The sequence below is a fragment of the Triplophysa dalaica genome, chromosome 10, assembly GCF_015846415.1.
Source record: "Triplophysa dalaica isolate WHDGS20190420 chromosome 10, ASM1584641v1, whole genome shotgun sequence".
Taxonomy (NCBI): Eukaryota; Metazoa; Chordata; class Actinopteri; order Cypriniformes; family Nemacheilidae; genus Triplophysa; species Triplophysa dalaica.
In genome coordinates, this window is record NC_079551.1 from 20,989,240 (window position 1) to 21,016,141 (window position 26,902).

At 36.0% G+C, this 26,902-nt stretch overlaps 2 protein-coding genes across 2 annotated transcripts in view; both read right to left on the minus strand.

The window, feature by feature from the left end:
- Positions 1–17,971, minus strand: part of LOC130429807 (E3 ubiquitin-protein ligase RNF123) — a 115,609-nt gene extending 97,638 nt beyond the window's left edge. The window contains 21 exon segments of the mRNA XM_056758599.1: positions 3,573–3,674; positions 4,037–4,157; positions 4,758–4,829; positions 6,611–6,672; positions 6,763–6,854; positions 7,195–7,318; positions 7,751–7,826; positions 10,251–10,343; positions 11,008–11,133; positions 11,226–11,330; positions 11,417–11,531; positions 12,184–12,309; positions 12,409–12,476; positions 12,556–12,642; positions 12,888–12,973; positions 13,649–13,703; positions 14,011–14,105; positions 14,383–14,531; positions 16,009–16,096; positions 16,207–16,309; positions 17,849–17,971. Of these exon segments, the coding sequence (XP_056614577.1) occupies positions 3,573–3,674; positions 4,037–4,157; positions 4,758–4,829; positions 6,611–6,672; positions 6,763–6,854; positions 7,195–7,318; positions 7,751–7,826; positions 10,251–10,343; positions 11,008–11,133; positions 11,226–11,330; positions 11,417–11,531; positions 12,184–12,309; positions 12,409–12,476; positions 12,556–12,642; positions 12,888–12,973; positions 13,649–13,703; positions 14,011–14,105; positions 14,383–14,531; positions 16,009–16,096; positions 16,207–16,285 (1,921 nt within the window). The 5' untranslated portion in view covers positions 16,286–16,309; positions 17,849–17,971.
- Positions 17,972–19,309: 1,338 nt separating this feature from the next.
- On the minus strand, positions 19,310–22,921 carry terf2ip (telomeric repeat binding factor 2, interacting protein). The gene is made up of 4 exons (XM_056759151.1): positions 22,862–22,921; positions 21,358–22,321; positions 20,839–20,963; positions 19,310–20,011 (listed from the first exon to the last, which is right to left on the minus strand). Exons 2-4 carry the CDS (start codon positions 22,307–22,309, stop codon positions 19,430–19,432), a joined length of 1,659 nt encoding a protein of 552 aa, XP_056615129.1. The 5' UTR covers positions 22,310–22,321; positions 22,862–22,921; the 3' UTR covers positions 19,310–19,429.
- Between the last annotated feature and the right edge of the window lie 3,981 nt (positions 22,922–26,902).

The following is a 26,902-nucleotide window of genomic DNA, read 5'->3' on the forward strand; positions in this document are numbered from 1 at the left end:
TTTCAATTATATTTACGATAAGATCTGAATTTAACCTTCAAACAGTACAGTCGTCTGTCCAATTATCCAAAATGCTGAACAATCTACATTGAGTTTTATAATTTATCATAAGCATGATACGACTTAAATGGTTTCATAATTTAGGACCACGTAGTCGGACAGGATGGATGACCTGAGAGATATAGTTTCATTCGTTTAGCGTCAGGCTGATCTAGCGCTTCATTCGACATGCGGGAGTCACTCCTGCGCATCAGTAAATCATCGCTGATGAATTTCAGTATCCATAAACATCACCAGTAGCACATCCATAAATCTGACAGTTATTACACCCTGACAACTGGGAACGTACGCGAGAGGAGTCGACAGGTGGACGTTTTTTTGCCTTTATTGGACAGACAGTTATTTTAGAGAGGACAGGAAGCAAAGTGGATGAGAGAGGGGGGGTGGGGTCGGGGAAAGGACCACGGGCCGGGATTCGAAATATGGTCAACCGGGACGCACCGGTGCCATATGTCGGAGCACGAACCACTGGACCATCGGCTCTAACACGTTTCACTTTTTTGATATAATTTTACAAAACTATAGTTTGGTAAGAAGTGATGCTTTTAGTTTTTTACATTCTAATGTCTCAAACATGACGTAAGTATGACAGAGTATCTGTAACGTTATTGATATTCATCACCATGCTAAAAATATCAGGTGACGGAAAAATAAACCGTTTAGGATAAGGCCATCCCAAGATTTTTGAAGACGAAGGACTGCTAAATAAAATATTGATATTTTCCTCATACTGTCGTGACCTTGATGAAGCCATGAGATGGATTCGGTACGGAAGTAGGTTGGTGAGAGCACCAAGGCCATCCATTTAGCCTCAAATGGAAATCGAAGGTAAATGCTGAAAATGCTGTAGTGAAGTTTGCTAAAGTGCTCAGGAAAGATTGACAACTGAGGTTTCAAAACAAACATCTAGACTGTTTCCATTCAAAATGATTCATGATGCGATTATGGTAATTGATTTGTAGAATCTGATTTAGAGGAAGCTAATGCGGCAGTTTTACTGTAAATGTGTAGCTAGGGCAATGCTAAGTGGTTGTTAGGGTCTTCTTGGTGGTTTAAAACTGCAAAAATATTTATTTTCTCACCATTATTCTCACAGTAAGTTTCTTGTTTTACAATGATCTAAACATTATTACATTACATTTACATTTACATTTAGTCATTTGGCAGACGCTTTTATCCAAAGCGACTTACAGTGCACTTATTACAGGGACAATCCCCCTGGAGCAACATGGAGTAAAGTGTCTTGCTCAAGGACACACTGGTGGTGGCTGCTGGGATCAAACCAGCAACCTTTTGATTTACCAATTCAGTGGTTTAACCCACTAGACCTCCATCTCCATATTAAATACTAAACTCTTGAGAGTTTAATCTTAAAACAAGTAAATATCAGCCAGTGAGATAAGAAAAATAAAACATAATTCAAAAAGAAGATAGATTACCATTGGCAGATATTTTGTCTTGTTTTAAGCAACAAAAAAGCTAGAAAAAAGGAATGTTTGAACAGAAAAACAAAGACAACAATACTGAGTAATAAATACAAATGTGAGTAATAAATAAAAATGTGTCCCAAAAATGTATATATAAATGGATTTTTTTACTGTTCATCTTTGTGGCATAAAAAGTTTGATATGGCGATTATTTTGGTAAAGTGTTCGATCTAATCCAAAATCCTAAAATGTTTCAACACATGCAGAGTAACTTTATTAAACAGACCAAAATCTTAAAATATCTAGGAATAAACCTAGATGGTGGTTTCAAACATGTCATGCTGAGCAAATAAAAAATACAGCACGGTTTGATGCCAAAATCAATAGTAAAAACACAATTAATGTCAAGAACGAACTGCTTTTCACTGATGCTGCTAAATATAAATTGACATCGTTGAGATACGTGCGAATGACAAGCTCCAAAATTGGCATTGCAAATAAGCCTCAGCCCACAGATTCTTCAAGATACGACTGTCAAAACCGATGCCTGCCAACGACAAACGGTCACTGTTGACAAAACACAGCTACCACATGTGTCGATGCGATATTTACCCACAAGGCTTTGAGGAAACAATCAGAAAGAGTTCAATCAGTCTTCTGAAAGAACTATGAACAGTGAGGAGACGTTAGAAAGCGAACAATTTAATCATCAGTGTTTCATCAAATAAAAAAAACAGAGCAAGAAAAAGCAGAAAAAATTGTTGTTGGGGGAAACAAATGACGGTATATAACCAATTCAAACAAAGTGACGCGTGACAAGACGTACCTCACCTCCAATGAAAACACCCTGGATGTCACATTGTGATTAAACAGAAAGCGTGTTTCTTAGTTAGCATATTCAGAATCATGTTCCAGGATTAAGCAAAGAGCATGGGTTTGATTCCCAGGGTACATACTGATAAAAATAGCTTGAATACACTGTAAGCCACTTTAGATAGAAGCATCAAATGCATAAATGTAATTTGAATATATACAGCATTCCAGGTTGGGATGAGTGCATCCCAAATCATATAATACATTAAAACAGTAGCCTATGTCCAGAGATGGCCAGACAGCATGACATTACTGGTGCATTTCTTTTTATGGTTTTAGCTCCTTTTTGACACTTTTATTGATCAGGACATTATGAGGTAAATGAATTGTGAAATGACCTGCCTCAGTGCATTCTGGGTAATCCAGCCAATACGCTTAAAAATACAGAAATATAAAAAGAAAAATCCCTAGCCTCTATTTCTCCTCCCCACCGTCCATCAATATATTTACGGGATGTGACTCTGCCCTGAGGGAAATCAATGGCCATCTGCATCAGAGTCTTTCTAAACGTACCAGGCATCTATCTTATCCCATCATATCAGAAACTTTAATGACGCTACAAATCAAAGTAACGGCCGATGGTTGTTTTTGAGGTTACTTGCGAAGTCGGAAGGAAATTCCCAACTAAAAAAGCACCCCGCAGGTTAAACACAATGCGTGTTCGGTCTCAATTCAAAATTAATAAGTAGCTTAGATCAATCTTTACACATTGCCTGCCAGCTCTGCTAGAATCAATAACTGAAGTTTCAAAACAAAACAAACATAATGAGCACATCAATATGAGAATATCAGTGTAAATTATAAAACATAAAGCATTACATCTGAGAAAAGTTCTGGAAAAAAATATTTTTAGACAAAATACAACAAACATATAATAAACTAAACAAAATGCAAACAAATATTTTATAAATACTGTATATTTTCTGCCAAATGACTTAATGTTAATGTATTATTAATACCTGTTTCATATATAATTTCTGAAAATAATTGTAGTATTTTAACAAAATAATAGAAAACAAACAAAAAAATCAAATATTTTTATATATAATTTCTTACAATTATTTTTATATATAAAGTTTATAAAAGTTGATTGGATATTTTATGCTGTTGTCATTTTACCGATTGACTTTCTGCTCCCTCTGGTGGCCTCCAGCGGAACAACGCACATTATGATTTTGAAAACCAAAAAGATTTATTTCTTCTTTCACCAACCTTTAAGCGTTTTCTTCAAATGTGAGAGAAGGCCACCAAGCCGCTGAAGGTCAAAGTAATCCACCTTCCCGTTGTAGAACAGCTGAGGGGGAACGTATGCATCTGACGGAGAAACAAAATGAACATTTACAAAATTTGTTGTCCATATCTACTGTATGAAGTCAAACTATGAAGGACAAAAGCCCTTTCGATAGGCACAAAGATAATCGAGTCTACATCTGTGGCCAAATAGTAAACATTTGAAAACGTGACCTCATTCCTAAAAGCTTTCTGGCGGTTTTATTCATGTTTATTAATGGTCGGTGTATTCCACCAGTCAATATAAATCAGCTAAAACATAAAAGTGGAAGTTAAAATCGGTTTCAATGCACTTGTGGATGATATAACACGTCTCAGTTTGGAAGTCTAGAAGGCATGAAACGCATCTTTGCTTCATTGACACTATTTCGTAATAAGACGTGTACCTTCACTACTGATGGATCCAGGACTCTTTCTCCTCCCTTCATCCCAGTAGCCCCTGATGGCTGTGATCAAACGATGTAAAAAACACACCATGTATTCCGGAGGACATAAAACTGTGGGGTTCTGAAAATGCGAACACACAAACATGACTGACGTCAATTCACAAGCGGGAGGCAAATATCAAACCAGCAAATATAAAAAAAATGATAATAAAAACAATGTTGGTTCATACGACAAATATTTATATAGATTTACATTTTATACATTTGATACAAGAAACTGCCTAAACCATATTTTGATGGCCTTGTAAATCATGTCAATTTTATCGGTTCGAACTTTTACTAGCTGTTTGCATGACATCTTGATCAAATGCAAATCCCTGACTGTTTCGACTGATACTTCAGAATATTCTTTTCAACCAGTGGGTTGGAGTCCTCTTGGGGGGCCTCAATAAAGTTTGAGGGGACATCAAGAAGATTTTTTTTCAAGACAGAACAAGCATTAAATAAAAAAGCTAAACCAATAAAAAGCTATATTTCTTAATGTTTGGTTGTTTTTATAACAAATACACATCTTTCTAGTTATGCCAACATCAAGAATATTTTAGTTGAAAATTATGAGTGAGGGGGGACGTATGCCTGCGGGAGATTGACGTTAAGAATATTAAGATCCGCTGCTTAAAAGTGATTTGACTAGACTGACGAATGAGTAATCTTTTCATACCCCTCTGTTGCTGGCGTTCTCTTGTAGAAACTTGCGTAATTTGTTCAGAAAAATGTATCGGGAAGCTTCACCCTGCAAAAAGAGAAATCCATTTGAGCCTGACCAATATGCCAGACAAGATAGCACACAAACAAATCTAAGACCGAAAATATGCTCAAACTTTGTTGCTTTCTCAAATAGGTCTCGCCTATTTCAGCGGCAACAGCATATACTAATGTTAAGTGGCCCAAACTAGACTTCTGAAAGACCTGCAAAAAGTATCAATAACTGTTGTTGGGTAGTCTTAAATTAATTTAATACCATTAATATAAAATCAAATATTAATATAAATGAACGTAATGTAAACTGAATATAAAATAAATTAAATTAAATTATAAACAAACACAGACCGGAAGTTAGGCCAGGCATTTGCATCCGATGAAACTGTCTATACCTGGCATAAATTATTTTTAACTTTTTTACGATTAGCAACTTTCATGGCAAAGAAAACGTAGAAAAAGTGTTCAAAATGTTGACATACCAAATGTCTGATATTCTGAAACAAACAGATGAATGTAACTCTGACGCTACCAAAAGTTACACAATTTTACAGTCAAGCTTAACATTTTGGGGAACTCCGTCCCAAAAAAATTTTTATATTGGACATACTGTAGTCCTTGGTATTAATGTCTAGTATTGATGCGTATTATCACATTACTAGTCTTACTGGTAATGAACTCTCTACAGATATGCCTAAAGCTTCAAAGATTTCATTTTAGAGGGGTCATATGGGCGCGAATACTTGTTTTTCTGTGTCTCTGGTGTGGTTGCTCATGCATGTATTCGACACGAAAAATTGCAATTGTGTGGGAACAAAAGATGCATTCTATCTAAAAGGGAATGCTCACCCTGATCTGCCTGAAACGCCTTGAGTAACCACACCCCCACAAATCCACGTCAGTTTGTGACAAGATCCCCAAATGTATACGCAAGTAAGGTGGGCGTATATCCAATTGCTTTGGAACCTGATGTTTCAAATATGGTAAGAGGCGTTACATTACACGCTTTATTAATTCAGCAAACATGTCGACTGTGTGTGGAGCATTTTAAAGTGACAAAGCAGCTTAGTACAGAACTTGCAGAGCTGAGGGACATTTCTGAATGAAAGCCTCTTTTCCGGTCGGTAACTTGTGTACTTTAGACTCGTGACATCCTTTTATATCATAAGTGGTCCATGCACACAAATCCCTGTACTAAATAACTTGTCAAAGTATATTAACCTGTATTTTTTGAATTCTGAGTTTTTTTGTAGGGGTACACTAGTAATTTACAGTCCTAATTCAAGCTATTCAAGAAGGGAGAGGGGACTTTTTTTTTTTTGAATTTCCTTTTTTTTATATAAAAAAACACATTTTGACCCTTCAGTTTATGCAATAGTGAAAATATTGGCTAAATAAATAGATGAAATGCGAATTGGCATGATCGGTATTCGGACAAGTGCTTCATTTTTATTCGGCTTCGGCCAAGAATTTTCTTTTCTGTGTATCCCTAATAATATTTGTTTAAGCCGTGTGATATGACCCCTTTAAATAATGACTGAATTATTTTTTGTAGTCAACATTCGACATTCACAAGGGGCATCAGCATGACTTTTCAAGCACCATCGAAGAGCCAATCAGATCACCTTAAGCAAATAACCTAGTGCAACATTCATGCAAGATCTTGAAACAAAGCAATCGGCTGGATGACACGCTCTCCGTCGAACATGTTAACGGGATAAGACACATAATCAAACTCTTACACCGTTCATTACGATGAAGAATGACACTCAAAGCACTTTCTTTTGATCAGACAACACAGTGGAATCCACATACCTTTCCCTTGTCGTGGTTGTTTAACATCAGTCTGAGAATCTGGACCTGCAACTCCTCCACAACTGCACACAACACAAGACACAAACAGAGACAGGTTCAGCTAAGTGTCACAGTGTTACATTTGATCTTATATATGTATGTGTGTGTTATACCCTCAATTCTTTTCTTGAGCCTGTGACAGCCTCTCTCATATGCCCGTCGTCTCAGTCTCTCGTCAGCCGTCTCTTCACGTGTATCTCTTCATCTTTACCCTGAGAGAAAAAAGGGAGGATTATTCATGTGTAATTTACATGAGGTCACTCGTGTGACAAGATTATTAAAGCATTTAGTGCATGTATAAATATGAGTTATTTTGCTAAGCAACTCTAAATATACTGCAGTTACAATAGTAATGATATTATTATTATATTAATGTTCTTTTAGCATAACACTACCTTAAAATAATAATAATAATACTCCTTAAAGGCTTTATACACATAAACGTAATACTCCTTTTATGTTTATATACATAAATCTGATCTAATCAGTTTATATTGTGTACAGCGTTTAAGTTGTTTAAGATTTAGACCCTACTGTCCCCAGACGTTCTCACCTCTTTGTCAAAGCGTGTCGGCCACCATGTGGTCGGGATGAGTTCCTCCAGCCCCGCTTCCTTCACCCTTAAAGGAGTCTTGATGTAAAAGAAGACTACAGACCTCAGAACATCGAATGTGACAATGTTAAGGACCAACGTTTGTGAAAATCTCCAATCTGTGATTATTTACACATCTACTTTAAGGTGATCATGCACACATTCGTATTATGCCTATGGTTAGATTTACGGTTCAGTTCCGGATATAAAATTTACTCTTTTAAAAGTAATAGTTTGCCCAGAAATGAAAAATATGTCATTATTTATTCGCCCTCATGTCTTTTCAAAGCTGTATGTCTGCAGAACACAAAAGAAGATTTCTTAAAGAATGTTGATAATCTGACACTGACCCCCATTGCCTTCCATTGAATAAACACAAAACCACTGAGGCATTTCTCACAATATCTTCTTTGTGTTTCACGAGAAGAAGCGTTAGAGACCTTCTTCATAACCCAAAAACAGTATTTTAAAATAAGAAAATATGTATATGTAGAATCAATAAAGAGGATATAAAACATTGCTGAGCAGGTACTTCCTTGACTTCTCATGACGGAGGATGGCTATGGTCAGACGGAGGTAATGAATCTGCACAAGATATAAAAGTAACCAGATTTTAGACAAATAAAAAGATAACATGTCTTAACAATACACAACTAAATATCAAAATGTTTGGCGTTTAGTGCATGTGAAAAATGGCATCCTTAAAGTGAAAATGTCCAGCAGTGATGTTCATTTGGATCTCATGTCGTTGTGCTTTTTAAACATCAAAAACAAACATGATTTGTATAACAGCATCCTTCAAAGGTGGTTAAGTGGTTCATCGAAGTGTTTAAGACTGTTTATTTTCACAAGATGCGTAGTACAGTTTACAAGTGGGGAGGTGCACAGCTCAAGTCCTCACCGATAATTCCCATAAACTTCAAGCGGACCTCAACAACTCTGCTTTTGATCAGATACATAATCAAGTATCCAGCATCAAGCACTCCACGCCTGGATGTTTTTTTTATATTAAACACATCCAGTTCAGGTCTTGTTGTCTTGAATTATAAGTGTAAGACGAGGGGCACGCCCGAAAGTGTGCAGTGGGCGGAGCTACCATCAAATGAAATCCTACGAAAAATGACAGCTGAACACTTTTTAATCGCAATTGCTTCACCTGAATAAAGAGCGAAAACATATTTCACTGGAGAAAACAAGTTTTAGAAGAGATCTTAACAATGTCACAAACTGAACTCAAATTTGTCAAGTCTGCAATCAAAATTCAATATTATTAAAGATCTCAATATGAATTAATTGAACCTCAATCCAGATCCAAATGACCTCAACAGTCTACATTCAATTTACACCCTCGTACTCTACATATATTTGAACAATTCATTTCTTTCTGCTTTTTTTGTCTAAGTAATTTTCGTTGATGCTTAAATGAAATGCAACAGAGAACATCTCACCTAGTATTCCCAAAAAATTCTGATTTTGGTCTAATACAACAATCACAACAACGTGCATATTGTGGTGCAAAGTGGTGCTTTAGTTGCTGAAATACATTTGTACAAAATGAGTTTTTCAAACCATCAGGTCAAGGATTTTATTGCAACTAACCTTATCAGTGAAGTCTCAAATTTTTACATATAAAAGAAGTTTAAGAAAGTGTTATTAAAGGCGGAGTATCCGATTTCCGAATTAAGCTTGTTTAGACAAAGTCGGGTCAAGTACCAAAACATCCTTGTAGCCAATCAGCAGAAAGGTGCACAGAGCACAGGACGACATTAGCTGAGTCGAGTGCTGACGAAAGCGAAAGATGGAGGTTGGGATGTGTCTGTCACATCCTGCCTTTAAAGACTTAATTTTTTTTTCAAATAATCAATAAAGAAAACGACTGCAATACTAATTCTCTATTTGTTTCGTTTCTTTTTTTACATTTACTTTCGGCAGATGCTTTTACCCAAAGTAACAGTTACAGTACAGTACATTCAAACTCTACTTTTTTTTGCGCACTCTTCCCTTTTTTGAACCCATTACCTTAGCATTGTTAGCATCGGGCTCTTTTAGTTAAGCTACATTCAATTTTGGCACGGCTGTTTGTATAAATAGCAATAGATATTATTTGCACTAGGTGAGGATAAGGACAGATGCTGAACATAGCAGCATTTCTTAGCAACAGCTATTCAAACTAAATGAAAATAGCTGTGTTTTCTTTAATTAAGTGTACGGTAAATAGTAGTTAGATGCAATTGGTTCTTATAAATAGACACTATTTGCACCTCAGTATTGTTGTGCATTAAACACAATGCGTAAATTGTAAATCATTATTTACATTTACATTGATGCATTTGGCAGACACTTTTATCCAAAACGACTTACATTGCATCACCCTTTACAATCCCCAGGGATCGAACCCACAAGTCTTACCACTGAGCTACAGGAAATGATATTTATCTAAATATTTAAAGGATAGTCACTTATTAAGATCATAAAGCCCTCCACCTACCCCAACCTTAACCTAAACCTAAACTTTATGATTAAACACTTGTCAGCCAATATTCAAATAATTCGTAATTTTATTGAAAACAAATGCCTTCGTGATCTGATATATGATGGAAATATGTTAAAAAGCGAGTCCGGTAAAATATGGATTCGAACCTTGCAATTCTCCAGCAATTAACAACTACACACTTTACAAAACTGAAGTCGCTCATTAAAATGTTGTCGTTCTCAAATTTCTTTATTCCAATCAGATACTGGTGGGCAGAGTTGGTGTTAATAGTTTCTACCAACAAGGTGGGCTATTTGTACTCAGTGTAAATAGACACTCCGTTTAATTTTGGTTTTACAGCTGATTTAATAGGGTCGGTCTTCTGGGATTAACTGTCTTGATCAAGAACACAAACAAATGACTGATCAACCCTAGTGGGATTTTAACCTAACAGAACTGACTTTCAGTTAACAGTTTTAAAGACAACAGTATAGAAATGTGTGTGTGTAAAAGCTTAAGAAGGAAATGTTTGTCACCTGGAAGCCCAAATCAGGAATGATGGGAGAAAACCGATAGGCTCTCAGCAGTGACATCATCAGCTGTTTTAAACACTCGTTTACCTCATAGTCCTGCGGACAGATAGAAACACTAGTTGAAACCCTCAAAAAACGAATTAAAAGCGAGAACCAACAGCTTTTATCAGTCAGTGATGTAGACTCATGAGATGAAAAAATGTTGAAGACAATCACGGCAGATGTTCGAAACAGTTTTAACTATTAAGTTGATTAAACTAAATCAAACTAAATTTGATTAAAAACTGCCTTCACAAACATCCATCATAGAGAAGATGAATTACATCAGAATTCCCAGACGCATTCTAACATTTATAGACCAGCAGATGATTTAGCAACTAAAGCAGACCCAGTAATGAAGTGAATGAAACACGCGAACTAGTCGTCTGTCGTTCGAATTTCAGTTCCGGGTCAGATTTGCGTCACTCCGTGTAAGGCCCGCCTACGTTTAATTTGCGAAGAAAGTAAGCGGTAGACCAATCGCAGCAGGCTAGCCCATCTGACCAATCAGATCAGAGTAGGCTGACCAAAAGAAGGGTATTAGACAGATGAATCGCCAAATGAATCATTTAAGAGTCAGTCAAGAAGTGAGGTAATTATTAGAAAATGAAAGTGTTTTACACCTTGTATGTACGTAAACTTGTTGGACACTCTATAAACCAAAGTAGGACCTTAAAAATCACAAAATATCTACTCTATAATTTGTGGCGTGTCTCTTTACCTCCATGAGCAGCCAGGAAAGATCCAGCAGTTGATGTATAAGCGGATGTTCATCCACAGATCCTCCGCCCTCCAGTATACTCAACAGAAAGTTCATCAACACGTCCTCCACCAGATACACTTTACACTACCAAACACCGATAAAGCAGCAAATGGAAGAATTATGAACCCCATGTTATAAGAACGCTCTTATAAAAAGGTAAAAGGTGATGTGTTTACCATGAGAGGTGCAAAATGGTTAAATACATGTGCAAGGGTCATCAGGATGGTTGGATCGCCATGAAGCTGCAAGGCCCCAATTTCTTTCTCAACAATTTTCTCCTCCTTTTAAAAATGATACATACTTAATAGTGTTTTTAGGACACATCATAATCCCTCAAGAACAATATCGCCTTGTTTACAGCAGATACCTGTTTGTCAATAGAGGTGGACAAAAGAGTCTTGATGTATCCCAGAAGTCGATTGGCTTTGTTGAGGTCAGAGGTCGGTGGGCTTTGCAGAGGAAGGTAACCCTCCACAGGGTACGTGAAGAACAGACGGGTTAAGGAACAAACAGCTTTGTTTTGAATATTTCACGTCTTTTTTACATTTTTTTAAAGTCCCCGTGAACCGGAAGTTGCGATCATTTTCACTTCCATATTTTGACGCATTTTAAAGTGAAATGGAATTTCTAATGAGGGAAAAAGTGGGCTTGGCTTTCTTCCTTGTTTGCGATTGGATTGGATGTATATAAAAACAGCCGATGTATTTTGAAATGGAAATGGCAGCAGACAAAGTTGAAGGGGATGAGTTAACGGATGCTCCGCCCACACCGTCTAACATACGTCATATAAGATGATTACAGGATAGGACAGCATTTTCAGATTTTAAGTGAAGATTATGAGGGTACGTGAATTTTTTAAAGAGAATGGTCCACATTGATAAACTATTTACTATAAATGCTCTAATATCTCATGAATAAATAGGCATTGTATTTTTTTATTTCACTGGGACTTTAAAGCTATCCTTAGAAATGCCGATGACCAATTAATCAAAAATCTATAATATATAAATATAAATAAACACATTGAATACATTCGATTATTAGAGAATTTTCATATTTTGATGAATTCTCTCTTTAAATGACTAACATTAAATTACATTGCATTTTTCTATATCAATACACTTATAAGGATATCTGAAAGGACGGCTGCCAAAGTTGAATGCTACAGACTCTTTAAATGACAAACTGATGGCAGGAAAGTAAGCGATGCCGGGTCCCGTCTTAATGTTACTAAACGCGACACCGAGCGACTGTCCGTTTCTAAAATAAACAAACAAAAAACAATTAATAACAGCTTAAACACCATTTCATTGTAAACCATTGTACCAACGAATAAAACGCATTTAAAAATATACCTACAAACAAAATGTAATCGTTCCTTCATCCAAATCTATCATACAGCTGACGATATCCCCAGCAGCCCACGACTATATAGAAACCAAAAGAAATAAACGTCAAATACTTCAGATTGAAACCTATCCACAGGGAGAAACCGAGCGTCTTTACCTTGCCGTAGTTGGTGGTTGTGACGTTCCACTTTCGAACTCTGTTTCCATCATAGGCGTACGAGTCTGGTGTGTCTCCAACTCCCTCCTGAAGATAATAAGAGCAGTCTTCATAGACCTAATTTATCATAAAACCTACTTCTACAACATACAATTTCTATTAAACCCGAACCCAAAGTCGATAATCAAAATATAATCCCGATTATTTTGTCATTTCTGTATTTTGCGAATCATCTTAAAAAATGGCATGATTCAAACATCTCTTTACCGAAAACTCTGTCCTCAGAGTTTGACATGACATCACTTTTTGTTATTAACACCGAACACTTTTACCTCCTGGTTAAACCTGCAGTTAAATGTGCACCAGCCAATCTGCATAAGTCCTTGAGATGAGATGAGGACTTCATAGACCCATTTCCCTAAAACAAATAAACAAATAAAAAATACATTGCATTACACATTTTAGGGGTATATGATATGACTGTATGCTCAACACTACAGACCAAGATTATTATAGTTTTCCAAAATGAAAACTTTGTTAACGTTTTAATTTATTGAAATCAATTAAAACATTGGTCTAAAAATGATTGGAAAAACTAAACAAAAATCGAAATGTTGCCTCAGAAATAAATTGAAGTTAGTTTAAGACACTAAATTTACAATAACAAACAAAACTGAACAAAAATTGTATATAGCGAAATAAAAAATTATCAAAAAATGACAACAAATCTGCTAAAAATGTAAATAAAACAAATAATCTCAAAAGAAAAGCTAATGTGAAATAATATTAAAACTAAAAGAGTGTTTACAGAAAAATACATTAGCACATCATTTTCTTACAGACATAAAAGAAGAACCTGAAATGTTTTTTTCAGCTGCATTGGAATCATAAAACGTTACATAAATAAACTGAATTGAATGTATAAAAATCATAAAAATAAACAATTACACATTCAAAATGACATCTTCAGGTGTTTTTGTGTGTCCTGTGTAAATGATGTTGGTGCATTTAAAAGCTGTGCTGTTTACACTGCAATCTCTGGTATCAGGTAACATAATGTTAATACATTTATACGTTGCTAGTGAAATGTTACCTTTATAAACACATGTGGTGGCTCTGATGGAGCTGAAGTTGCTGTGGCCGATCACCTTGAATACAAAAAGAAGTTATAACAAAATATCATTCATACACGTTACTGGTGTCATTGTGAACAATTGATTATTGTACATCATCAAAAGAGTATTTTGTAATCTTTCGCCATAATAATAACAATCTTTCCTATTGAACTGGGAAAGTTTTGGGAGGTGCGTAGTGTTTAACAGTAAGCATTTTTATGATCCAATCCATTTCTGTTACCTTTTTTTTTAACTCAGAAAGTAAACGTTTTGGATGCAACCAACGTCTATTTACAACTTGATGAAGCTATTAAACCATTATGATCATACAAATTCTCACCCCTAAGAGGTCGTCGTCAACAAATAACAGTCCCTCAAACCCACTGCTGTGATCCAGAACAACACTCGATGGTCCGAGACAGCCTTCCACCTGATCTGCGCAGAACCAAACACAAATACATGACTAAACACAACTTTACAAATCCCAGAAAATGAATGAAAAAACAATCCGTTGCTTGGCTAATGGTAATTGCTAACACAGTAATTCAGCATTCAATCATCAAGACATTTTGGGGTGAATTAAAATGATAAAAAGTAATTCATATCTCATTATAATAAGGATTGCGGTGGTCCAGAATGCTGACTGGTTACTTCAAAATCGTTTGTTAACATTTACAATATAACACAGCCTCTCATCTTTACTCAAGTGCACCTGTGACCTGAGCACTCTGTTCATCTGATCTACACTCAGCAGGAGAGCCTGTATGTGAAGATGGCCGAGCATGGCCGTCCTCGGAAGAATTATCCTCAGACAGCAGTTTCTCCAGATGGGCTCCAAGGTTCTGGAACGTCAGAGTTTTTCTACAGGGAACAATGATGACATGAGATGAGTTCATTTGGCTCGTCCAAATTATATAGAGATATACAGTACAGCCAACGAAAAAAAAAATTGCACTTTTGCACATTTTCATTTAACCAGTATTTTTAGATGTATTGTGGCCATTCCTGTCAAGTGTCTGTTGAATTTCAACAAAATCAAACAGCAGGAGTGACAAAGTCATCCAACAGCAACATGAAAGACTGACAGCATGACACGTCGCATGAAAACAAAAAATCCAGGTTATCACATAAAAAAGGATGTATGTTGTATTGCTTTCAAGTGATTATGAGCATCTTTTCAGTTTTTTCCACCCATAATTTCAGTTATCCTCTTCTTCAAAATATAAACTTTTTTTTATTTGGGAGAAATACTGTTAGTAGTTCAGAGAATGAAACATTGAAAAACTGAAAATAATTTTCAAATGGTCACTTAATTTTTTTCCACGGCTGTATATTCAAAACCTCTTCTATTTTGTATTTCATATTCTAAGCGATCCAAACTCAGAAGGCAGTGATTTAGCTCCGCGTCATGTGCTGAGAGATGCTCATCTTTGCACCTGAGGGGACGCCAGCGATCAAACACGATGACATGTAAACACACTGAAGCGCTCACACGCTGAGTGTCAGCTTTCTCTCCTCTAACACCATGCTCTATGTATAGATCCACAGAAGTAATCTGACACTGGCTGGGAATGAGCGGGACGGGGCCACTGGTTCCCTCCATCATGACACAAGACACCCACAACCTACTTTCAACCAGCTTGTGAACAACCCACTAACAGATCAAACTTAATTTCTTCATGAATTCATCATTTATGACCATTGGTCAAACAGTTACTTACACATTAAATTAACTGCTGTGGATGTGATAATGCAAACATGAGATTCTGTAATACTGTAGCACGTTTAAGGCTGTTTCACAGCTGTCAGACTAATTTGCACTATAATTTGTCCGTTCACACTGATGCAAAGGAATCCCAGCCAATCGGGAAGCAGAATGTTTAATGTCAAAAGGACCTGGCTCATTCAGCTCATTCATCCATCTTGGTGATGCCCCCAGTCACCTATTTTTCAGAAATGAAGGCAGTGGAGTGTATTTGCTTGAATGATGCAGATGCAAAATTCTCTACAACATTTCGCTGAATTCAACAGAGAAACGTGACGCATAATAGACCTTATTGTTAAACCTCACAAATATGAATCTGTCTGTCTGAGAAAAATTTGTGTAGTGTATTCCATCCATAATAAAAAAGTTGTCGCTAGTCAATTATTGCGATCACAACTCGGATACATTACTTCCCTACATAGTATTCCAATATCAGTGCAAAATGTTCAGGAATGACACATATAGGGTACATATTAATAGTACTGTGTTGTATTTTACAGTCAATAAAGAAATACTCAATTTAATTTCTGATATACTGAATTCAGGAAGATTAATGGAAAGTTCAGAACCCACCTGTTCGCTGCTGACGCTGGTCCAATCTTACCGGACGCAGGAAACACATGATGCAAATAATCACTCAACAACTTCTCATTGACAATACCTGAAAAATATGAAAAAACATACACAGTACATAAACACAACTCTTAAGCATATGGAATAACAATTGTTTGGAAGTCACTTGTGTATAGCACATTTAGCACATAAACATACCTGCAGCTTTAGGTTTGTCTGTTTCAGATGTCAGACGGTAGTTGCGTCGGGGCAGGGCAGTGCCACCCTTTGAGCTCATACTGCTAATAGATAGATCACCAATCTGACAGAAACAGACAAATTATATAAGATACGGAACATCTGTACTGAGCAGGTGTCACATAACAAAAGTTATGTTAAAAAGCAGGTTGAAACTATCCTGCTTAACGCAACATCAGAACGGTGGTGGTGAGCTTTTCACACACAAGCACCACTGTCAAGAGTTATCACAAAACAGATACAAATAAGTGCTTCTTTTTAAATATCTAAATGTCTATTCAATTTTTGCTTTATAGAATTGGAACCTAAACTATAGGCCTGTATTTAAAGCAAAAGAAATATTGGCTTGACATGAATTCATTGTTATCTTTGCCGGTTTATGTAAATAAATCAAATCATCATTAATGTCTACTATTTCAGTTTCAATCATACATAAGATCAAATTTCTTTTTTGTTTTGAAAAACACAGATTTTAACGGCATGAGGCTACCTGCCCAACAAATCTGTAGTTCTTACATAAAATGCAAACGTATAAAAAAATATATGTGACCCTGGATCACAAAACCAGTCTTAAGTAGCATGGGAACATTTTTGGTAAAGAAAAAAATACATTTTATGGGTCAAAAAGATCGATTTTTCTTTTGTGCCAAAAATCATAAGGATATTAAGTAAAGATCATGTTCCATGAAGATATTTTGTAAATTTCCTAACTTAAATATATAAAAACTGTGTTTTTGTGAGTGGATGGCCTGCTACATTGCCCCTGATTAACAACTTCAAAGGCAATTTTCTCAATATTTTCATTTTTATTGCACTCTTGAAATCTAGAGTTTTAAGCGGTTGTATCTCAGCCGCATATCGTCCTATTCTTACAACTCATACATCCATAGAAATCTTATTCATTCAGCTTTCATATTGTGTAAAAATATAAATTTCCAAAAATTGACCCATAAGACTGTAAATCAGGGGAAAAGGTATATTATAAATTTTTTGCTCAGAAAAATGAAAATGAAATTACACAGAAAACTTACAAATTAAAGCTGTATTACATTTATTGCTTTTATCCTTGAACCCCTTTTCGCCTTTGACCCATATAAAACATTAAAAACGTAGTACAGTTCATAGTTATACTACAGAATGTTGTGTTCCTTTAAGTGTGTTATTTATTATTTAAAACAAGCAAAGCTCAAGTTCTCTTTAATGTCCAACACACAACACACATCTATCCAAACCTACGATAAACAAAAACACAGACTCTAGACAGGGTTATTTTGACAACACTTTTTAACTACAATCCAGCCCCCAAAGCAGCTGTAGTTTCAATGTTTACATGCTGCTGTTCAGGCAAACATAAAAACACATTCACAAAATAAATACATACAGTCTTCAGTCACTTCTCTGCCAACACTAATGATGGTCACATGATATCGTTTATACGTGTATAACTTCTATTAATAACACATGTCGATGTTCTAACGTGCCCTAAATATCTGCATCAATAACAATATTTCATGTGTTTCCCCCTCCGTGTTGAATGCATGTGACAGCCAGCACAGTTATGATCATATTTTAAATACACTGTATGGAAATAAAGCGACATTACCGATGGTTGTTTCTTTAATGTCCTGCTGTCGTCACTGATTTGGTGTGTTGTGTTTATTTGTGATCAGCAGATTATGTTATTGGACTCTCCTCTTTAAATGTGTCTACAGTCACTGCCTCTGAACATAGAAATACAATAAAGGTGTAGATCTACAATAGCATTGAATGTGATCTCCCAATGGGCGGGGCTCGGTGGCGCGGAAGTTATCTGCGATTGGTCAGGCAAGACGTTAAAATAAGATATTTATAAAAACTCGTTATATTGTGCATTTATTAGTGTTGAAGTATGTGGTGTCCGTCCATTATGTATTAATCATTTCTCTAACCTTTGTTTGAAAAGCAGAGCGTCTGCGTTAACACGTGATAGCTGCGGCTTATCTCAGCGCTGGTCAGAATGGACCAATCAGATTTGTTTGTGTAAAAACATTTTGATCATTCTTCTCATAGAAATACTCGAACGATTTTAAGCGTATTTGTCAGTTTCCGCTCATTACATTCATTAGTAATAAACGATTGTGCTTTTAAGTTACAAGTCTCTCAAATAACACTAATAAGTTATAGGCGTGAATGAGGTAGTTTGACATGATGGACCGTCAAGCTCCCCCTGCTGGAGACATTGTCTGTGTCACAGGAGAAGTTAATAGTAAGGAAACGCTTTTCTTCCAATGCATTTAACCCGAGCAATTCGCCGCTACGGTACGTCGTATGGGACAAAATTGTCTAAGGCGAATAATTTAATCTATTAAATAGCAAATTGTTGCTGGCTAAACGTCCGTATTTGACTTTGCAGGGGCCTCTAAATGGCTTCGAAAGTAGAATTAAAATCTCAGGACGTTTTGTCTTATTGTATATTTATCTGTGCTGTAATATATAAACGGATTTTAATTTCAAATGTCCTTGTATAAGAAATATAAAAAATCGACACAGCGCATTGTATACAAGTAACTTACGTATCAAGTAACTGCCTGTGATTGGTCAGTCCAAAACAGCGCTGCAAAAAGCATCAGATATTGCTTATACCGAACTGTGTTACTTTTAATGCTGCCAGGATAATAACTAACACCTAAACAAAGACATTTCGAAACTTTAACAGCCATATACTTATAAAGTATTATTTAGAAATGAGAAAGTAGTTCTGTTGTTTAGAAACGCAGTACCTAAACAACAAGGTAGCCTATGTAAGCCCCGCCCATTCCACGTCCCCATTCACATTCCATTACACTAATTTTATGTTATTTCTACTTAAATGACTCGACTATATACAGTACATATGTCATATACAGTGACAGCAAAAAAATTGTAAACTAACTGTTAAAAATATATTATTTGATATTGTTAATATTTATATTTCAGCATAGGAGAGATTTAGCATCCTTGTTCATTTGTTTTTTGCTGTCAAACCATATGACACGTGAACAGTGTATTTGTCTACCCATTTAACAAACTGACTCATACTCAAATATAAAAAAATACTTTAATTGTTTTATACAAACGTAAGTTAAAGCTATGAACATTTTATGAAAAATTACACATCTTCTACAGTTAGTAATGTTAATTGGTTTTTTTTCGTTCACAAAGCCCCTCAGTGTACATCAGCCTTAAGAAATGCTCTCCTCATGGTCACGTCTTCCTCTCCATATTTTGACTGAAGATGCACAAGTTCAAACGGATCAGCTAGAAGGAGTATCTCATCATCCAGAGGGGTCCAGAGGGGTCCATGTGTCTCACGATCATATCCCTCAAGCAGATAAACCTGAGCTCTGGCCAGGTCACCGTTGGCCTTCAACAGCGCCTTGGTCACCTCAACCAGATCTTTCTTGGTTTCTGTCATCAAATTCGTGACGTGCTGCTTGATTTCCGTCAAGCTACTTGACAGCATTTCCACAGGAGTCGGCTGGCTGTGGTCTTCTTCCTGTAATTCAGAGTTCAATACATGGATTTTGGAGGTCACAGCTGTGCCACTGGGTCCAGGACGTTCATCATCAGGTATGGGTGGTGGTGCCCTATTGCAAATGGCTTCTGATGGACCCTGTCGGGCATCAGTGTCGTTCTGAGCTTGACTTTCTGGTTCTCGTGCAGGTGCTGTAGGACTTTCATGTTTGTCAGAGGGCTTTTTTGAAGATGCTTCACTCGGACCCTCTTCTTCTTCGCTTTCATCATCTATCTGTAGAAATACAACCATTGAGGGTCAACATACATAGCAAGACCTATAATCAATCTGGCCACTTTCTGGTATTACTGTCTTCTCTAAAGAGTAGCACTGAACAACGCATTACGTGTGTTGCAAAGCAAACAGCAGAAAAATTTCTTAACTGTTTGCCCAAAAAAATTTTTAGAAACAGCCTAATACAAATATAAACACAAATGTGTGACCTTTTAGCTCTGTATAAATATAGCGTAAATAAAGTGTCATAATAACAGTTTCAATACCCTTGACGTATTCACAACTCATGTCTAACATTTTCGTTATTTTGTTGAAGAGACAATTCAGTACATTGTTTGCAGACATCTAATAATACTCAGTATCCAAGTAAGTTGTAAAAAAGAACATTGTGGTCGATCACTATAGGTCACATTGCACAGCAATCCACAAGCTTTCAAAATGTCTTTTACACACAAATGCATTGCCAGAATGAAAGCAAATACTCGTTTGAATCTGTTATGAACGTTATCACATGATCACCCAGAACCAGTCATGGCATGTCATGGTCATTTTCCATAATAAACGTAAAGGTCGATAACCAATGGTTTTCAGCTGAAACTGTGTTAAAGGTTCTTAAGATCTTAGTTTTTTATAAACAACCCGTGTTTGTGTATTATATGAGACAAAACAGATATTCTAAATACTTATCCCCGGATCCTTAGGATCTATCATTTTGTCAGTCATAGTTGGTTCCATCAGCATGGATTTGACTTAAGATAATAAAAAGCTATTCTTCAACAAAAGTAATGTATTTAAGACAACAGCTACATGGAGTTGTTTCATCTTACCCCGTCAGAATCTTCAAACTCTCTAGCTGCTCTTGCAAGAATGCCAAGTGTCTTGGTGGCCTGTGAGGAGGTTTTGCAGGGTGTTAGTCTGGTTTCTGTGAGAGATGAGCAATGTCCGATTGATTCTAAAAAACAGATTAAAGAAAAAAGAGAATGTCTTCTGTAAATAGCTTGTTGGGTGAGTTCAACAGCACCTCCCAGTGGGACGATATGGTAAACACATTAGAAACATTAGAATCAAACTAAGTCTAAAAAAAGTACAGGTTTTTTTTTACACATGACTCTGAATTTACAAACCCACATCACCACAAACATTAAAAAAATAAACATTACTGTGCTTGAAAGTTTTTCAACATCAAAACTTTTAACATTAAATATTGTCTTTAATTATTACGGCATTGGCACTAGACAGTCACATTGAAAAATAACTTGTATACACACAAAAAGCTTAAGTCACTTTGTACTGGTGAAAGTAATTATTTTAAGAGAAATCATAATGCATTTTAAAAGGAATGTTACCTTCTGGACCATGTTCATCACAATCACCATCTAGTCTTGGTCTTTTGGACGTTTCAGGACTTGGCTGAAGTGGACTTTGTTGTTCTTCATTTGTTGTTTCCTGTTCTTGGACCTGGAGGCAAGACTCCTGCTGACCAGCATCACTCAAACCATGTTGAGGTTCCTCAGCTGCTTCAGCAACATCTGGAGGTGAACTAGCTCTATCAGGAGAAGGCTGAGGATTGGAGACATCGGCTGGACACAAGCTGGTCTCCCCAACCACTTGTGTGGAGTCCGAGACAACAACGGACTTCTCAGGTGACTTTTGAGAAGATTCATCGCTCGAGGAGGTTTGAGAGACATTCTCTGTATTCATCGAACTGCCTTTGAAAGCAAGGGCTTTTCTTTTAGATGCCACACTAGAACATTTCTCCAAGTTTTTTTCTATAAGCTTAAACTGAATGTGTCGTTTAAAGCGGTCTTTCATGGACTGCCAGGAGTGTTTGGTGACCTTTTTGTTCTGCATTTCTTTCCAAACCAGGATGCCTTTCGCTTCACTTTGTCGCTTTTCTATAAACCTCAATATAGCAGCGTCATCTTCTGCTGAGTAGCTCAACCGTCCGTTTCCTTGATTTTGAGTAGAACTCCTTGTCTTTTTCGAAGGCCCACCATCAATGACGTACCCACCCATATCTAACAGCTGGTTCTGCTCTACACAATCTCTGATGTATTGAATGGAGATATAGGTTTGTCCAGTGCTTGTCATTGCACTACTTGCATCCTTGGGGTCGGCTAGTAAAATGGCACTATGCTCTTGAATGCGACACATTTTACCACCTCCTATGGTAACAAGCGGGGCAATTTGTTCTTTGGTGGGGCCAGGTCTTAAAAAGAACCGCATCTGTTGTCCACTTGTGTCTAGAAATAAGACTGGAGACACGTCTGAGATCTCCTCCTTCACAGTCTTTGACATGTTTATAAATATCTGGAGAGAAATTAAGTTCATTATTTTCATAATCACTTCAATTGTATTTCTATACCATCGTTGCACTCATACACAATCCCTTTTTGAATATGCATAAATGTATGTTTTGAATATTTTATTATTTTAGCTTGAGTTTCAAAATGTTCATCGGATGAAGAATACTGGAAAACACGTTTCATATTAATCCTTTTTAAACTAACTTGATATGATAATATCTTATGATATGATATTTGGTTGTCCCCATTTTTAAAAATTGTTTCTTCTTGCAATACACTAAATTTCACATATGATTCTTAAAAAGCTGGTAAACATGTTTATACAATTCGTAGCATCGTAGTTACACCTCACTAATAAAATATATTTAACGTGAAATACTAATTTCACAACCATTATGGATTTAACTCGAGTGTACTGCAAAGCTCTTTTTATACACCGACGGTGATATATGTCAATACAAACACGTTTATATGAACTGTCGGGTGTAAACAAGCACACGACTTAGTTAGAAAACAACATAAGACTGAAAAGAGCATAAACTACCTGTAATGTTTCGCATCTAACAGCAGGACGTGTGTAGTAGTGAGAAGCGATGATGACAAATCTTACGAATAGGAAACAACCAAGGAACAATCTTTCAAAATAAGAGTCCCTGTTATACCGTTTGTCTACTTTAAAGCTGTACGCTGCAGTTAGACGGAGACTTTAATTTATGAAGTTCCAGCCTTTTAGCGGGAAAAGTCACTTCCGACAGAAAAGTGAAAGTAAATATACAGATATTTATACGTATATGAAGATACATCTACATGATTATTGTTGTTGTTCCCTGTTATTTCTATTTATGCGAATTATTAATATTTATGATTATGAATTATTGTTAATCATTATTATTATTACCACTTAATGAAATGTATCTTCATATGGTACTAGCCACAATTGAATTAAAAAAAGTACTAAATCACTTTGTGTGTGTGTGTGTGTGTGTGTGTGTACGTGTCTTCCTATCTAGAGGGGACCTTGGTGTGTGTGATTTGTTTTGCTATATATTTTTGAGGGTCCAATGACCTCAGTAGGACTGTGAATTATCATTACAACCGATTTCTGATGACATTTTACTGGCCTCACTAAATAAAAAGGCTCATAATTTGGTCAAATACTGTTTCATTTCAAATCTTATGTCTTGCACATGTTTGTGTGATTATTAGGTTTAGGTGTTCGGGTAGAGAATAGAATATATCCTAACCCAGATATAAATTCAATAAATTTATGTATGGACTGTTTTTTTATGCAAAACAAACCCCCCTTTTTGCCCTAGAAAAAATAATATTTTTAACATACATTCATTTTCAGTATTTAAATATCTCGGAAATTAAATGAATAAAGATTTCATTCCTTCTATGATACTTTTAACAAACATTCTAATGAAGGTAACTATTAATTTTCAATATTTGAATCTTTTAATGAGAGCCAGGAGTGTGATGTGCATGAAACAGTCATTCTTCTTGAACTAAAAACTTTTGTTCTGAGAAAATATATATAAAAATATATATGAAAATATTTCTAGGGAGAACAACAGCCAGTTTTTACTGTCACATGGATTATTTTCCATAAGCATATGGGAATGATATGCAGATGACATTATGCATCGTAAAACTAAGTATTCTAAGCTTTCTACAGTATATGGTTTTATTGGGGACGAGATTGAGTGAACAAAGTACATGTGTGCACGTTTTCTTCCTGCTGGGACTTAGAAGGGCAATTTTAAGCAGGTTCTGGTGGATAAATCGGAAGGGTTTTGTGCATATGCAAAATTATCATTTGGTACTTAAGCACACTTTACAGAAAAAACTCTATGGAAAGTTTTATAAATGATACCATTGGAATTTTGAAAGAAAACCTAAAGTATGACGCACTTATCCCGTATCTCAAATCCCTTCACCTTGATGGGTGGGTTCTTTGAAACTTGTGTTTTGAGTGTGTAAATATCTTGCTCAATCTGGATGGTGGTGTCATCAGTCTGTGCCATAGCAGGCGGTTCTTTTTCAGCGTCTTGCTGCAATGGTGGAGGACTGGCTGGAGAAACCACAGCAGCATTTGAAGTTGGAGTCACAGGCCTGTGATAGCTGAATGGTTTCACACAAACAGGCGGCCTGGTAGAATTACCTCTTTTCCACAAAACATCTACCAAGTTCATGCTTCTGATTATAATGAGAAATCTTCTTGAAATCTGGATACCTGAGTTTGTATCATAGTTTGAATTGTCGATCTGTAGAGTCACATTAACACGTTCAATCCACTTGTAATTCTTCATGCTGACAATGATCCGGTCTGTATTGCTGTTGTCAGCATAATTAGAATTAGCTTCTAAGACATATGAAGAAAGCTCCTGGTGAATTAAGATTGCCAACCATGTAGTATGGGAGGTTCACATCTAGTAGAAGTTTATCATCGTATTCATCATATCTGTTTTTAAAACGAGGAAAAATGAAATCTTCCTTGGTTAGGTTGCATTCAGAGTGCATTTGATTATTGTTATCAAAAGAAATGCATTCATTGGCCATCCAATACAAGAGTTTACTACCCTGTCTGGGCTAAGGTCGACCAAACCTATCTCTCAGATGGGCTATTTCATTTATTGTTTTCACCATTGTCTTTAACCTTAGGAGGAGAGATGAGTAGCATTAATGTTTGAATAATTATGCAAAATAGGGAAACAGAGATAGCATCTACTTTTATAATCATTTTTGCGAATTTGTCTCTAATGAATAAATACGTAACATCGTTTTTATTTTTGATTAGTATAGTGCAGCATATTAGGTGGAAAAGCGAAACTCTTACCAGCCTTATAATACTCTTTAAGTACATGTGCAGCTTTTTTTGCATTAGAAATTTGCAACAACTGCTTGGTGTGTAATATTCCTGAACTCTTTCACACAGCCTCTTATCAAAATTGTATAATTTATTTTGCTAATTTCAGCGATTTCATCTACATTTTTACTAAAATCTGTCTCAATACAAAAGAAACATTGAATCACAGAAAATAGTAAAGGAGATCAAACCTTATTTTGACAACCATCCGTAGCCGTAGAGTCACAAAACAGACTTTTAAAGATATGAAAACAAGACACCAGTGTGGGTGTGGTGTTTCTATGGAGTTTTCAATTTAGGCTTTTACAATTGGGTATGAGTGTCATGTTCTTGTTCAAACAGTAAAGCACACAGCCATACAAATCAATTTATTTCAATGCTAGCCTATAATTAATTTGATCTAATCTTATTAGATCACTACCCTATTCCCAACACTATAGCTTTATGTTTCATTGAACTGTGTTTTCTTATATATATTGAATGAATTAGAATTGATATAAAGTATTTAATCTTATTTCAGTTAAGGGCACTATGTTAATGGTACACACACAGCTGTGAGGAAAGCTCAATGGATCTCATCACACTGCTCATATATACTCAAAAGAACAAGAGATGCTGACAAACAACCTGGATTTGAACCTATTTGTAATCTAACACTAAAATGAGTAAGGGATAAAAGTCAGCTTTGCCTTGGGTCCTGATCACACTGTGAAGGTTTATTTTACAATAACAACCTTTTTGGCTGTATATTATCACGTCTATTACATGGCTACTTATCCCATTGTTGAACATTAAACATTGATTTGAAATATCTCATTGGAATACAGACCTTCCGAGAAAACCTGTATGCTTTCGGTTTAAATAGAAGTCAATTTCAGTCCTTTTGTATTCTATGTGTTAAATGAAACTGCACCTCAAAAGGACTCAACATGGTGATATAATTTGGAGCACTGTGTAGTACATACATTAATGTACGCACTCATTTCTTTGTATGCAAATAATACGAAAACATTTCGGGTGTGTATGGTTCAAGGTTAAGTTTTTGTTTCAGGAGTGAGTTGATCATCAAATTTTCATTGTCTTCAGATAGAAAAAAAGCCACTTACAAGAAACACCAACATTCATATGATGGTTGCCAAAGGTATGATCTCATTTACTCTCTTTTATACTAGGGCAATTCCATGCAAATGTAAACCTTAAAATGAGGAAATTGAATTTTTACCAAAGGTTTTTACTATACTGACAGAACCGATGTCACAATTTGGTGATTTAAATACATTTGTGTGGTCTCTCTTGAGGTTTTTGAACTATTGTTTTATTGCATGATTTTCCAGTCTGGTAAGTGCCATTTTGAGGATTATCAAATCCATTCCTCACGAATGAAGACGTGTTGTTCTATAAAGAGGAATCCCTTCTTCATTTGTTGTGTATTATAGCTTCTGCTTTGTACATTTTTATTCACAGAAATCTTTTGAAGTATGCTGATCCTCAAAAACGGTCTCCTTTTTTGTCACGTCCATAACGCAGGTTTATTTCCCTTTTTTAAAACAGAAAACTTGTGCATAGACTAATATTTTTCTGATATTTAGAATCTATCAACAATGGTGGGGAGGGGTTGCATTATCTGGCAGGGAGTGTGTTTTCGGCACATGAGGTGACCGTGAGGTGGCTGCCGGACTTTTACTTGTGTGTTTTTGTTCGTTTATTTTATTAAAC

Bases quoted from the DNA above. Each gene is read 5' to 3' on its own strand.
- terf2ip (XM_056759151.1), bottom strand. From the start codon at position 22,309: ATGTCAAAGACTGTGAAGGAGGAGATCTCAGACGTGTCTCCAGTCTTA. The intron at 20,964-21,357 runs GTAACATTCCTT...TCTGTTTTTTAG, and splicing joins TGATGAACATGGTCCAGAAG to AATCAATCGGACATTGCTCA. The intron at 20,012-20,838 runs GTAAGATGAAAC...GTATTTCTACAG, and splicing joins AGTTTGAAGATTCTGACGGG to ATAGATGATGAAAGCGAAGA.